Source organism: Heterodontus francisci, chromosome 10, assembly GCF_036365525.1.
Source record: "Heterodontus francisci isolate sHetFra1 chromosome 10, sHetFra1.hap1, whole genome shotgun sequence".
In the NCBI taxonomy this organism is placed as follows: Eukaryota; Metazoa; Chordata; class Chondrichthyes; order Heterodontiformes; family Heterodontidae; genus Heterodontus; species Heterodontus francisci.
This window is the reverse complement of record NC_090380.1, coordinates 62,816,264-62,831,935: the sequence shown is the minus strand read 5'-3', so window position 1 is coordinate 62,831,935 and position 15,672 is coordinate 62,816,264. Positions and strand designations below refer to the sequence as shown.

Here is a 15,672-nt window from a genome sequence, read left to right as displayed (position 1 = left end):
GCAATTCAAGTAACTCTGAAAGCTATAACTCCCAAATAAATTCTTTCTTCTTTCTTTCTTTTGGGCCTCCTTATCTCGAGAGACAATGGATACGCGCCTGGAGGTGGTCAGTGGTTTGTGAAGCAGCGCCTGGAGTGGCTATAAAGGCCAATTCTGGAGTGACAGGCTCGTAACTGCTGCCTTCCGTGTTGTTTTAGTCGCTGTGAGGCAACTATGGAGTGACCTCTCCATGGCGCATGCCTGGGCAAATTTATGGAGGTTGAGAGTTGCCCAGTCGTCAAAACCCCCCTCTCGGCCTTTCTGGTGGGGTCCAAAGGAGTGCAGGACACGACGTTTGGCACCAGTATGGCTGCAGGAACTGCCGGAAACATACTGTCAGACATATGCATCTGTGACTGGCAGATTGGTGATGAGGTCAAGTAGGTGCTTTCCTCTTATTGGTTCCCTCACCACCTGCCACAAACCCAGTCTAGCAGCTATGTCCTTTAGGACTTGGTCAACCCAGTCTACAGTGGTGCTACCGAGCCACTCTTGGTCATGCACATTGAAGTTCCCCACCCAGAGTACATTTTGTGCCCTTGCTATCCTCAGTGCTTCTTCCAATTGGTGTCCAACATGGAGAAGCACTGATTCATCAGCTGAGGGAGCACAGAGCTGGTAATTAGCAGGAGATTTCCTTGCTCATGTTTGACCTGATGCCATGAGACTTCATGGAGTCCAAAGTCAATGTTGAGGACTCCCAAGGCGACTCCCTCCCAACTGTATACCACTGTGCCGCCACCTCTGGTGAGTCTGTCCTGCCAGTGAGACATGACATACCCAGGGATTGTGATGGTGGTGTCTGGGACATTGTCTGCAAGGTATGATTCTGAGAATGACTATGTCAGGCTGTTGCTTGGTTAGTCTGTGGGACAGTTCTCCCAATTTTGGCACAAGCCCCCAGATGTTAGTAAGGAGGACTTTGCAGGGTCGACAGGGCTGTGTTTGCCATTGTTGTATCCGGTGCCTAGGTTGATGCTGGGTGGTCCTTTCGGTTTCATTTTTTTTAAAAAAGACTTTGTAGCAGTTTGACACAACTGAGTGGCTTGCTAGGCCATTTAAGGGTCAACCACATTGCTGTGGGTCTGAAGTCACATGTTGGCCAGACCAGGTAAAGTCAATACCCATCTGGTTCACTAATGCCCTTTTAGGGAAGGAAATCCCAAATAAATAAATTTATAATATTCCCGGGCTTGTTTCCAGTGATCCCTTTAAGTTGTACAAGATTTGGCTGCTTTCTATCCTGTAGTATCAATGATGAAAATGGCACCAGGGTCCTAAAGACATCATAGAATTCCGATCTACATGGAACAATGAGGCTCTTGCTGTTTCTGGTGGGAGTTGCCAGCTGCTTAAATTGAGGTCCACTCAAAAACCACACCTCCAGGCCTTGGGCAGGAATTTGGCAATAAGTTTGTTTTTACTATTTTTATCTTCTCCCAGCCCATTCATGCTGGAAAAAAGGGGCAGCAGAGAAAAAAAAAAATTCTCCCACAAGGGGAATAGATTTAAGGTAAGAGGCAGGAGGTTTAGAGGGGATTTGAGGAAAAAGAATTTCACCCAGAGGGTGGTTGGAATCTGGAACACACTGCCTGAAGGGGTGGTAGAGGCAGGAACCCTCACAACATTTAATAAGTATTTAGATGAGCACTTGAAATGCCAAGGCGTACAAGGCTACGGGCCAAGTACTGGAAAATGGGATTAGAATAGATAGGCTTGTTGGCCGACATGGACACGATGGGCCGAAGGGCCTGTTTCTGTGCTATATATGACTCATCCAGTGGTGCATTGCTTAATGTGTTTGTATAAAATTCCTTTGGGTGCTGTTTAATGCACTCACTAATCTATCATTTTAAATAGATGCATGCTTATAATCAGGTGGTCTTCATTTTGTCAAGCTTAAGTTTCCATTTTAACACCAACTGGTTATGAACAAAACTCCAGGAATCCTGAGAGCATCGTCACTTTATTTTGTAATTTCGACATAGCCCTTTAGCGTTCACGCACAAAAATAAAGAACTTCAAACTCAACCAGTGGAGATATGAATTTGTTTGGTTCACACAGCAAGATATTTGAGTAGTGGATCTGTAATCTCAATGTACTGCTGGGAGGCAGGTTTGTCCAGTAACAGATAAATATGAGGCCTGTATGTTTGCTTCATTTTCTAAAGAATAGACGGTCTGTCACCAGGACCTGTCAAGCTTGTGACCTTTTACCTTCTGATGTTCTACAGGGTAAACTGCAGTTATGCTGTTTACTCCATCTGTTACAAAGCATCGCAAGATGTTGAAAATTCCACAGGAGAAAAGAAATACAGACTGAGGAACACTGATAGGAGCAGAGCCTATAAACACCTTCAGCATATAATTGCCAATTATATAAAGAGATTGAACCTTTTGGGCAGTATTTTATGCTCTCCCCCGTGGCAAGTTTGGAGGTGGGAACGGCATTTAATCAGGGGGTGTGGTGGCGCGTGGGAACCCAGACACCTTCCCACCTACACCCTGATTAAGTCTATGGTGGGATGGCCCATGGACGGCCTTCCTGCCCTGCTGTCAATTGAAGCCCTTAAGGGGCAATTAACACCCAATTAAGGGCCTCTTCCCACCGCCACTGGTATTAACCCAGTGGTAGGCAGGCCTTACGCCATACGGGTAGATGGTGGCATAGTGGTAATGTCACTGGACTTGCAACCCATAAACCCAGGCTAATGCCTTGGGTCATAGCTTCAACTGCCACCACGGTAGCTGGTGGAATTTAAATTTATTGAATTAATAAATATCCGGAATTGAAAACTAGTCTCAGTAATGGTGTCATGAAACTATCATCAATTGTTGTAAAAAGCCATCTGGCTCATCTAATGCCCTTTAGGGTAGGAAATCTGCCATCCTTACCTGGTCTGGCCCACATGTGACTCCAGACCAACAGCAATGTGGTTGACTCTTAACTGCCCTCTGAAATGGCGTAGCAAGCCACTCAGTTGTCAAGGGCAATTAGGGATGGGCAACAAATGCTGGCCTTGCCAGCGACGCCCACATGCCATGAAAGAATTTTTTAAAAATGACATGTAACCCCTGTGAGGGTTGCTTGTAGTTTCCCGGGTGGCAGGGGCGAGGGGGGGTGAAGGGGCTGGTCCCTCGTTCAAAGGCACTCAGTGCCTGATTGAAGGACCTGACATAGGGAAAGGGGGGCCTGCTGAATGCCACCCCTCTGCCCTTGCTCCTACCCTACACCCTCCCTCTCCCACAAAGCCCCTCCTGTCATCACTTATCTCTAGCCTGGGTTGCTCCACTATCCTGGATCTCCGGTGGGTGTCATTCCAGCAGCAACCACCGCCTCCCCAGTGGTGCTGCCGAGCAAAAGAGCTGCTGGCCTCTGATTGGCCAGCAGCTCAGTGGGCGGGACTTGCCAACCCTGGGGTCCTGATCCAGGAAAAGGCCCGCCAGTGGCCTGTCAAGTGCTTGATTGGCTATTGATACAGCGGGCCTGCCCCAAAGGAGACAATGTGGGTCTCTGGCTGGCTCTCCAGCTGGTGGCCGGGACCTTTGTTGCTTCCATAAAATTCTCCCCATAGTCTGGAAAACTTGAGGTAAAGAGACAGAAAAAAAAATTGCGTGTTGGAACATTTTAAATAATATTTCAACTTTATTGCTCAAATAAGAATGGAGATTAAAAAAAAGCCTGGTAAATAATTTGAACTGAAAAATTAAAATCCTACCATAGAGCCTTTTGTCTGAATTTTTCACTACTTGTGATTAGGTTATAAAACACTGTATAAAAATTGAAGTAAATAAATAGACCTTCTGACCGCTGTTCCTCCTGATTCACATACAGTGACCGACATGGAATTGAGCATCTTACATCTGCCCCTGTAGAACTTATTTTAGGTAAATGGAGTCATGGAACACGAATGGGAGCACAGGAGTTGAAACATACAGCTGTAATCTATTGTAATGTTAAATTTCAAGACAAGATCCAAGTGTGGATGCAGGCAGCACATTGGTAACTTTGGTTATTTTTGAGAGAAGAACTAAATGTCCTGGATGTGTAACATGGTCTATAACTGTGTACATGTGCCTCCATGATCCAGAATTGAATATAACCCAGAAGAATGGATTACTGTGATTCTTGCACCAAATTCACACTTGTACAAATTCAGTGCAAAATCAAAGCATGGAGCTGCCAAATCTTACTTAATTTAGCTGCATTACCGCCACTGAGATTCCCCAAAGGGGTTTAGCATTGGAGTAGCAATGGTACAAATGTAACAGCTAGAACTGATACAATCCTAGAATCCAATGTGCGCTTTGACATCATGGTATCATTGGATACATCTAAACAGTTCTATGTATAGATTATAATCACTGCACACTGGGGATGAATTTGCCAGGCCCATGAAAGGGCGTTGTTCCCATTCATCACGTAGATGGCCACCCCACTGTGATTATGCAGTGGGCAGCCATTTTTCATAGGGGAGGCTCGGCCCCCACCCCACCCCCCCACCCCCCAATCACATGTCAGGGGTAGGAGACAAGTCGTTGATTACAGTCTGAGATGACTCCAGAGGTGGTGCTGGCACCATATTTAAAGGCCTGCGAGCCCTGCTTTCATTCCTGCCTTGGAGTCATCTGCAGCTTTATGCAGCCTAAAACTCAGTCTGACTGGTTCCCGTACCCCCTCCACTCCCCAAGGAGGGCAGAAGACACAGGGTGGCCCCGTGGTTCAGTAATGCCTCCCTGCAGATTCTTCTCCAGGCTGCAAGAGAAAGATGGGAGGTTCTCTTTCCCCGTGATGGCAAGAAGAGGTCCTCCCACCTGACCAAGCAAGCCTCGGTGGAGATCACCTGGGAGGTCAGCAGCTGTGGGGTCACCCAATGCAACTGGGTTCAGTGCAGGAAGAGGGTCAATGACCTCCTGCGTTCTGCCAAGGTGAATGCTCCATACCACTCACCTTTTTGGGGATTGCATGTGACTACGCGGGAGGGTGTGCGACATGGGGAGGGTAGCACTGCTGCTGCAGCATTGGCTGAGGGGCTAGGGTTCTGTCTCTTCCTGACAGGTGCATGGCTGCATCTTGGCCACAGGCCACCTTCTTTCATAGCTCACCCCCCTTAACACCCCTGACAGTGAGTGTCAGCATTTGATACATCAGATCCCCCAGTAGGGGACGAGGGGCTGACATGAGCAGAAATGTCATGTTGACCCATTCTCTACTATCTCCATCCTTCCTCTTGCAGGACAAGAAGGCCCAGATTAGAAAGGAGACGGCCCGGACTGGCGGAGGACTCCCAGATCTGCGTCCACTCACATCTGCCGAGGAAGAGGCATTGGAGCTGTTGGGCACCCAGGGCAGTCACGCTGTATTGGACAGGGAGATTGGAGTGAGGATTGGCCCCCATCAGCATGCGCATTAATGTTGGAGACCCACATCACGTATAGTTGGCGTCAGGAGATCTGCACAGCCTAACCCACATATGTTTGTGTTCACTCATGCAGGTCGCTGTTTGTAGAGATCCGCAACTACAGGGGGACAGTCATCCATCTCTGAGGAGAAGGACCACTCAGAGGATGCACCATCCCATGACTCTCTTCCATCTTCCACCCAATATTGCTTTGTGATTAATGGTTGAGGCAAAAAATAGCAAAATAGTATCAGTTGAAGCAAAGGTTAACCTTTCTCACCCTCATGGTTGGGAATCTAACACTCTACTATTAAAGTTAGTGGGTATTCTTCAAAACCCGATGACTGCTCCCCATTTTATTTCGCCCTCCTGATTAAGCCCTATTCACCAGCCAACAGATGTGTCAATGACCTCGTTTCTCAAAATTATATCCACAACACAAATGTGGTCACATTTCAGCAGTCAATCCATCAGATGGGCATGTGGAGTGCATTATTTATATTTTTATATTCTATTGATTCATGTCAACATAGTTTGCACCTAGTAAAGTGCCAGTTTTTGCCCTGAGGCAGCATAGTCTGCAGAACAATTATCTGACAGATCCTGGCATGCTGATGCAATTGAAAATGTCCCTGTTCTCTGGATTGATGTTGCTGATCAGTCTCTGCCTGATGTTCCCGTCTATGACAAACTTCAGAGGAGGGCAATTCATCACAATTAATGTGAATGGCAGAGCATGGAACAAATGTACAGATGTTTTATCGTATAGAAAAGAGAACAACCATGTGTGTCTAGAGTTGGTGGCAGATGTACTGATCTGGAAATACTCCAAAGATTAACTGAACTGAAGACTATTGCACTGCTGTATGCTATTCATGATTACATGTGTAACAACTTATTTGAAACACATTCCTGGAGATTTCCGCCTAATGGAGGAAGTTAATTTGAACTATCAGCAAATACATAGATGAAAGTTTTTGTACATCCAAACGTATTTTGGGTAAAGGGTTCAGTGGTATTAAGTAGATTTAAAAGTATCTTTGGATTAATCCACAGAATTATAATAAATAACCATTCTATCTGTACTCATCCAAACACAGTCAAATAATAATAATTCGGCTGATGCTGCATTTCAATTCCTTAATAATGATGTCTGACTTACAGTTGTTGTATATGCAGCTTCAGGGTCATCTTCAAGCACTCTAGAAAGACCAAAGTCTGATACTTTGCAGACGAGGTTACTATTGACAAGGATATTGCGAGCAGCCAAGTCACGATGTACATAGCCCATGTCAGACAGGTATTTCATGCCGGATGCTATCCCACGAAGCATGCCCACTAGTTGGATGACTGTGAAATGTCCATCATGTTTCTGCATAATACAAAATTTTAGAAAGACCCATCAAATACAAGCAACGCATTTTAATATATGGCAGGTGCCTTATCTCCATGAATTAATGTGTGAAACAATTTTATACTTTCTTCGAATGTACAACCATTCTTAAAAAAATCATTACTGCAACAAACTATTTAGAATAGTTTGCCTTTAAGTATAATGCTGATTGCATGATTCTTTTCTATAGTCCACTTAAAGTTTTTGAATTCCACAATTAAATCAGCTCAACTCATCTTTGTAGAGGCATATTATATAAGAGCAGGGAGGTTATGATGGAGCTGTATAAAATGCTAGTTAGGCCACAGCTGGAGGATTGTGTACAGTTCTGGTTCTCACACTATAAGAAGGATGTGATTGCACGGGAGAGGGTGCAGAGGAGATTCACGAGGATGTTACCTGGGCTGGAGCATTTCAGCTATGAAGAGAGACTGGATAGGTTAGGGTTGTTTTCCTTAGAGCAGAGAAGGCTGAGGGGGGACCTGATTGAGGTATACAAAATTATATGGGGCATATATAAGATAGATAGGAAGAAACTTTTCCCTTAGCGGAGGTGTCAATAACCAGGGGGCATAGATTTAAGGTAAGGGGCAGGAGGTTTAGATAGGATTTGAGGATTTTTTTTTTCACCCAGAGGGTAGTTGGAATCTGGAACACACTGCCTGAAGAGGTGGTAGAGGCAGGAACCCTCACAACATTTAAGAAGTATTTAGATGAGCACTTGAAATGCCATAGCATACAAGGCTACGGGCCAAGTGCTGGAATTTGGGATTAGAATAGATAGGTGCTTGATGGCTGGTACGGACACAGTGGGCCGAAGGGCCTGTTTCTGTGTTGTCTCACTCTATGACTCTTGGCATATTTAATGACATGAATATTTGAGCCCTTTTTGCCTATTTTGCTAAATGTATTTCTTTCTCATTCTATTTTATTTCCTATTTCCACAGTGTTTCATTTTGCTTGACATCTTTTTGAAATGCCTTTTGAATTATCTCTACACTGTTCAATTAGTTTGCTTAACTTAATACAGTATAACTAATATAGCTGCCAAATTGGAATTGATAATAAAGGGCCTCTATGTTTTTAAAATTCCAAATGTTTGATGTTATTCAAATGTTTTAATAATAGTCTTCCTATTATTAAAAGGATTTGAATATTAAGTATCTGAGATTGATAGATTTTTATTACATAAAGGTCTCAAGGGATTTGGAGAAAAGGTGAGTAAATGGTCTTTAGGTAGAGGTCAACCATGATCTAATTCAATGGTGGAAAAAGAATAGTCTACTCCTGTTCCTATGGACCTGGCCCTGCATAGACATTTTCCCAGACCTCTCCCTGCAAACATTCTTCCCCACCCTCCTCTCAAAATCTTTTCCAGCCTTCCCTCCTCCCCATGCTAAGACTGTAGCTTCACACATTTCCATGAACAGGGGACACGGAGCCGAGTTTGTTTTTAGGTCAGAAACCTGCCTCAGATTTTTGCGGGGGTGAGCCCTTAATTGATATAGAGATGGGTTTTGTGTCCAATTAGAGCCAGTGGGGGTGGGAATGGAGGTGGGTCAGATGAAGTGTGGGACTTATTTGGACTCCCACAGCAGCCATCATTGAGGCTGCTGGTTGCCCTGAGGGAGAGATCTGTAGTTTGTGCCAAAGCTTTCACCAGCACCAGAGGAAAGTGAGATGTCACAGGGGAGCCAGAGGCCTGGCACTAGTATCAGAGTAGTATTTCGACCAGGTGAGAAGAGGTCTAGGGTTTCCCTCTCAGCCTTTGCCTAGTTTAACTGTAACAGGGTTTAATTTTAAAACACCGTGTTTTTAGCTCCCCCTTAGTGAATCCTTGTTCGCTGCTCCAATTGTAAGGCAAATAAATCAAACAGGTTTCCTTAAATTTAAACAAGAAAGGTAGAAGTTTATTAATCTTAAACTCTAATCCGGTTAACGACTAGGAATATGCGACACAACCACGCTAACATGCATAGGCAATAAACACACACACAGATAGAGACAGAAAAAGTAGAAAAGAATAAAGGGGAAAAGTTTGAGGCAATATCTGGATTCAGGTTACAATCCTTTGAGTTTGCTGTGAAGTCTTTGGTTGCCGGTCAGACTTGCAATTTGTTGGGGCCCAGTGCACACTTCAACTTGTTTCGAGGTCAGAGTCTTTTCTCTCTTGAGGTTTACGTGTCTTCTGTGGGTCCGGTGGCTTAGGGAGAAGGCAAGAGAGAGAGACTGAGAGAGAGGCTTCCTTGTTCCAGGTTCCAGTTCCAACAGCCTTCTCCCTTTCTCTGAGGCACAATTAAAAAAAAACCCAGATTGTTCAGCAGGTTAGTCACGTGACTAGCTGGTTTGATCCACTGTTTGTGGATTCTGCCATCTTGGCAGTCATCCTGGAATGTGAGCTTCCTCACCTTCTATGTCTGGTGATCAAAATCCATTTAGATTAATTGGAGCAGGGAATAGTCCTTTGTCTCCACAAGCAGTGTCTCTTAGTATGCAAATATTTTCCCAGCCAAGTGTCTGGTGATTTTTTAACAAGTCCTTTCCTCACTCCAGCAACAGTTTAAAATGAATGTTCATATGACAAAATTAATATGCCTCATTCTTGGCAGGTGGGGGTTTGCATGACACCTCCGCACCCAGTGGAATGAAATGTGATTTTTTTTTTTAAAAGAGCAGATCATTAAAAGGGACGAGAGAGAAGATAAGGACAGGAACACACACGTGCACCTCTCTCATTCATTCAGAACCCTAACAATTGTTACAGCCTGTCTTTTCTTGGTGGCCATGCTGATTTAAAAGGCCCTTTCTGGCATCCCAATAAACATATGGTTTTTGGGGCAGTTTTTTTCAGTTTGCACATTTCCATGACTGCCGAAGGGGGCTTTGTTCTTGTTAAGATCTGCAGTGGGGGCGGAGGTTAGGTTTAATTAGCCCTAGGTTGGAGTTCTGTTCAGGGGCGGTGGCAGCGGGCGGTTCCACTCTAAACTCTCTTTCAGTGCCTTGAGTCATGCAAGGGCTTTTCACCTCAGGGGGTGGGTGGTTCCCTTTTTTCCTGACTGTGGGAGGTCGGGGGGGGGGGGGGGGCGGGGGGGAAATTTTTTGCCAATCTTCCCTTCGTCCTCTGGGACACTCCTGCTTGTAGGTATTTGTCTAGATTCTGCTGCACTCTCCTGTGGCACTTCGGCTAGGTGAGGCATCACCCTCATGGCTTTTCTGCCCTCTTGAGGACTTTCTTCGTCTCTGCAGGTGTCTGTAAATGCTGTTAGCAACTCTGGTGGGATGCTTCTAATGTCAGCATTTACATAGGAGGATGTGGGGTCTAACTTTTCAAATATTTTGAGGTTGGCTGACCGGACAGTAGGGGTTTCCATTTGGGATTTCTCCCAGACTTCCTTTAACCTGCCCTCTTGGTTTCTTTTTCCCCGTTCCTTTCTAACCTATTGCCAGCCTTGTGCCTGCCTTTTGTTCTCGGCACGGGTCCCTTACTGTTCACCAGCCCTCTGCTGGAGGGTCCTCCTAACACCAGTACAGGACTTAGGGGTGCAGATTTCACCACAGGTTGGGATTTCCCTTCAACCTGGCACATGTGGCAACACCTACAGAACTCCACCACATCTTTGTGGAGTTTTGGCCAGTCAAACTGCTGTCTTATGCGAGCTTTGGTCTTTCGTATACTGACATGTACAGCCATTGCAATCTCATGGGCCATTCTTACTATTTCTCTCCGGTACCTCTGTGGCACCACTAACTGGTGAACCCCTGTCCACTCCTTGCTCTCAGGTCTGTGAGAAGAACTCCATTTCCTCATCAGTACCTCATTCTTTAAATAGTAGCAGTCAGGGACTCCCTCTGCTTCAATTTCAGACTGGGCAGCCTGTGCTAACTCTCTCAATACTGGGTCAGCTCGCTGAGCCTCGCCTAGGGAAGATCCATTTAATTCATTCCCTGGGTCATCTAACTTTCCAAAGAAAGTCTCAGACAGACAGACCTCATGGTCATCTGCCTGCAATGCCAACTCAGTCTCCTCTGGGGGAGCTGGTTTGATCATGGCCTCACTCATTACACATGCAAGGAAACTGCAGGGGACCGTCTCCTGCCACTTCCCTGTCTCTCTGACCTCCTGCAGTCTCTCTTTCATGACTGGAGAAGCTCCAACCTTCATCCCTGCCAGATCATTAGCTAGGAGCAGGCAAACTATGGACAATCCCTACAGTCACTGGTCCAGAAACAAGGTCGCAGTCCAAGTGCACCCGGTGTAAAGGTACAGGCATACATTGCCCTCCAATACAATTCACCACCATTCTGGAGTCTACTGCACTCTCTGGGGAAAAGGTCAGGCCTTTTCCCAGTAAAAGGGATCTAGTGGTCCCATGTCCCTGAGGATTACTATGGGCTTGTTTGCTCCACTCGAGGGGTATGGGGTTACTCTCCCTTCAGACACAAAACCCTATTAACCTTCAGGAATCCTATTAAATTTTCCTGCACTTGCAGTGGTAGACTTCCTGGGTCTCACTCTTACTGCAGTTAAAGCCACAGCTTGTTCTGCTGTGCTTTCCATCAGGGTCCCTTCTCCATCACTGAGCGGGTGTGCCCTGATTAACCCTACAGGTTTTCTTTTTAGTTTCCAGCAGTCAGCTCTTAAATGCCCTGCTTTATTACAATGGAAGCACACAGATCTCTGGGTCTCACTGCTACTTATAGCAACTTCCTTTTTGGCTGGAGGAGGGCCCCCTGCTTTTCTTCCCCTCCTTGGACAGCTTGGGATTCTATCATCTTCCCACTCTCTGTCCTTTTTGGATTTGTGGGGGTGATTAGGAAAGGTTTTCCCCAGGGAAACTGACTTATAAATGAGAGCAAATTCATCGGCCAGGACAGCTGCCTGCCGGGCTTTAATCAGCCTTTTGTTCCTCCACATGTGTCTTTATGGAGAGTGGGAGAGAGTAGTTAAATTCCTCTAACAAAATTACTTCTCTGAGATTTTCATAGCTGAGCTGTACTTTAAGCGCCCTCAGCTACTGGTCAAAAGCCAGCTGCTTATTTCTCTCAAACTCCAGGTAAGTTTGATCAGCTTGAGTCTTGAGGGTTCTAAACTTTTAGCGATAGGCTCATATGCCCGAAGATAAAATTTTTTGTCAGTTCATAATCTGATGAACTCTCATTTGACAACATGGAATAAACTTCATGGGCTTTTCCTGCTAATTTGCTCTGTAACAACAGAGTCCAAGCCTCAGTTGGCCACTTTAACTGCCTTGCCAGTTTTTCAAAAAACGCTTCCACATCTTCCTCATTGAATTTTGGGATCAGTTGGGGAAGTTTTAACAATTCTGTACCCAGCCCTGAATTATGCTCCTCCATATAGGCCATGCTTTCACTGGGGTTACTCTGTTGCCACTAGTTAATTCAAGTCATCTCAGCTCTCTTTCTCTGCATTCTTTCTGAAAGGTTCTTTCTCTTTCCCTGTCTACTAATACAAGTTTCCTCTGTTCCAACTGTATCCTTGCTAACAACAGCCTGTCAGAATCTACTTCTAACCCTGTTGCTGCTTCTTCAGATTCAAGGGAAAAATGGTTGGCCACTAGTCGTAGGAGTTCAGACTTCCGAGCTTTGCCACATGCAGTGATCCCACATTGCTCAGCCATTTTTCTCAACTCTTCCATAGACAGTGCTTTTTAACTTATCCCAGGTTACTTCACCCTGGCTTGGGGAGCTACTAGCTTCAGTCACTGACATGTTAGTATTCTAGTACACACAACCACAAGAAAACCTGGATTGAAATCTTTACTCTTTTTTGATTGGGAACAATTTGGCTTCCCACTTCCAATTTCTCGTTTGTCTGTGGGTAAAATCTCGGATGCTAGCCCCCAAATTTCTGTTGCAACCAGTTGAGAAGGAGTCTAGGGGTTCCCTCTCAGCCTTTGCCTGGTTAACTGTAACAGGGTTTAATTTTAAAAACACTGTGTTTTTAGCTCCCCCTTAGTGAATCCTTGTTCACTGCTCCAATTGTAAGGCAACGAAATCAAACAGGTTTCCTTAGATTTAAACAAGAAAGGTAGAAGTTTATTAATCTTAAACTCTAATCTGGTAAACGACTACAAATATGCGACGCGACCATGCGAGCATGCATATGCGATAAACACACACGCAGATAGAGACAGAAAAGTAGAAAAGAATAAAGGGGAAAAGTTTGAGGCAATAGATGGGTTTCTATTTTACTGTCCTTTGAGTTTGCTATGAAGTCTTTGGGTTGCCAGTCAGACTTGCAATTCATTGGGGCCCAGTGCATGCTTCAACTTGTTTCAAGGTCAAAGTCTTTTCTCTCGAGGTTTACGTGTCTTCTGTGGGTCTGGTGGCTTGGGGAGAAAGTGAGAGAGAGAGGGAAGCTTCCTTGTTCCAGGTTCCAGTTCAAACAGCCTTCTCCCTTTCTCTGTGGTACAATTTTAAAAAAAACAGGTTGCCGAGCAGGTTAGTCACGTGACTAGCTGGTTTGACCACTTCTGTTTGTGGATTCTGCCATCTTAGCAGTCATCCTGGAATGCGCTTCCTTACACCTTCAATGTCCGGTGATCAAAATCCATTTGGATTAATTGGAGCAGGGAATAGTCCTTTGTCTCCACAGCAGCGTCTCTTAGTATGCAAATGTTTTTCCAGCCAAGTGTCTGGTGATTTTTTTTTAACAAGTCCTTTCCTCACTCCAGCAACAGTTTAAAATCAATGTTCATATGACAAAATTAATATGCCTCATTCTTGGCAGGTGGGGGGTCTGCATGACAGTAACTACTCACTTCATCAATGCCAACCTGGATCTAATGCTGGAGGCTGTGAGGGAGAGGAGGGAGGTCCTCTTCCCAAAGGGTGACAGGAGGAGGCCACCTCCTCATGCAGCAGATGCAACTCTCTGTTCAGCGCCATCTCCCTTTGTCTCCTCTTCCTCCCACTTTCTCACTTCCTGCTCCACCCCCAATGAGCTGTCTTCTTCCAGGCCTCACCGTCCTCATGTCTCTGGAGATACATGTTATGCAAAGTGCAGCGGGCCAGCACAATGTCAGCGACCCTTGCAGGAGGGTATTGGAAGGCACCAGCATCGCATCTTCAGAAACCCAATGGCCTGCTCAATAGTTTTCCTAGTGAGCAGGTGGGCATTGCTTGTATCACTTCTGTCTGGAGCTCCTACAGAGGTGTTGGAGTGAAGATCTGAGGCAGCCAGGATGAGCGGAGGATGAAGGCAGCTACCAGGAAAGCGAGCACACACATGGAAGAAGCTCGTGGTCGCATACCAATTGGACATTGAGGCAGTAGAAGCTCTTCCTGTTGATGAATTTCACTGGCTAGTCACTGGGTTCCTTGATGGTCACATGGGTGCAATCGATGATGCAGCAATGGAGGGGGAATCCAGCAATGGAGGTAAACTCCACTGCCCTCTGTGCTTGCGAGGTTGTGTCTGTCATTAAATGAATGTGCTGTCCAGCTCTGGCAAAGAGGGCATCAATGACCAGGAAGATGCAGTGGTGTGTAGCTATTTTTGATTTGCCACCAAGGTCCACAGCTCATCCTTGGAAGTACCCAGAAGCAAAGATGTTCGACACCACAGTGACTTTGACAGCCATTAGCAGGACATGGTAACCAGTGCTGCGAGGTGTGAGGTCTTTGGTGACAAGACCATAGATCTCAGTGATCATCAGCCTGGAGAGTTGCAGTCTGCTGTGGCACTGGATCTTGGTCATCTCCAGGTAGCTCTGGCTTCGGTGGTAGATCCTGTGTTGAGGGTCTGGCCTCCGTTGCCTTCCTGCCCCTCCTTCCTCTCTTGTGCCTTCTTGAAGCCCAGAGTTCTGCCTTCTTTTGGAGGGTGTTGCCCTTCATTGCCGCTGAGCCCAAAATCTGAGAGCTGTGCCCCCATTGCAAGCTGGAGCCTTTCTTCTGGGCAGGTCTCAATTGTCCTCGGCAGCCTTACCCCATGCTCTCCTGCCCCCGCAATGCTTGTGGGGGGGGTGGGGGTTGCCGTCCATTCAAATTCCGGGCGCTGAGTGGGCACTCATTGTGCTACCGGCGCAGGGCCAAGGGCATCCCCCTTACAAAGTCCCCAGTCCCCCTCTGCCCCTCTTATGGGGATGGGGTGATACCCTGGGCAGCCATGGCTGGCACCGCACCATGTACCTACCTCCCTTCAGATAATGTTTCTGAAGGTGTGGGTAACCTGTCCAGCCCTTTAAAAATTTGAATCTCAATCCCTATCAAGCTCTTAACGAGCTTTTCAATTGGCCTCTATTGGGAGGAGAGCAGAATTCCTGTTCCACCTTCTCGCCACCTTTGTGTTTATTGTCGGTGCCAGTATTTTTGGGACACCCCCACCTCCATTCCTGCCTTCAGCCCATTGGGGGAGAAATTTGTTCGCATAGCATCACTTCCTAAGCAGACCTACATCAATTCCCCCTGAGGCAGGCAGCACTGCGGGCCGCGATCTGCCTGACTTGCGAGGACTTCCTCATTGATATCATTGAAGAAACCCATGCAGGCCAGACAGTTATTGACCGGCGGCAGTGTCTGCCCCCAGGGAAGTGCGCCACTTGAAGTGGTGCTGCCCAAATGAATTTTTCCCCCATTATTACCTAAATGGGAATTTTCGCTCAGGCACAGATCCTCACAAAGTTACAACAAATGTACTTCAGGCCAGACTTCGTGGTGGTACTTTTATGTCTGCATTTGCTGGCACGTGGCCTTGTCAGTGGCAGTGTAAAAGGAAATTTAGACATGCAGTTCTCACGATTTTTTTGTCTATTAGAATGAGTGATTGGAAAATTGTGTGCAGTGTGCACCTGAATGTCTGACTGTACTGCTAATGGG

The 15,672-nt window shown here is 46.0% G+C and overlaps 1 protein-coding gene across 1 annotated transcript in view; it reads right to left on the bottom strand.

The window, feature by feature from the left end:
- epha6 (eph receptor A6) overlaps positions 1 to 15,672 on the bottom strand; it is an 888,039-nt gene that overhangs the window by 39,992 nt on the left and 832,375 nt on the right. The window contains exon 13 of the mRNA XM_068040607.1: positions 6,604 to 6,813. Coding sequence (XP_067896708.1) covers positions 6,604 to 6,813 — 210 coding nt within the window. The remainder of the gene's footprint in view (positions 1 to 6,603; positions 6,814 to 15,672) is intronic.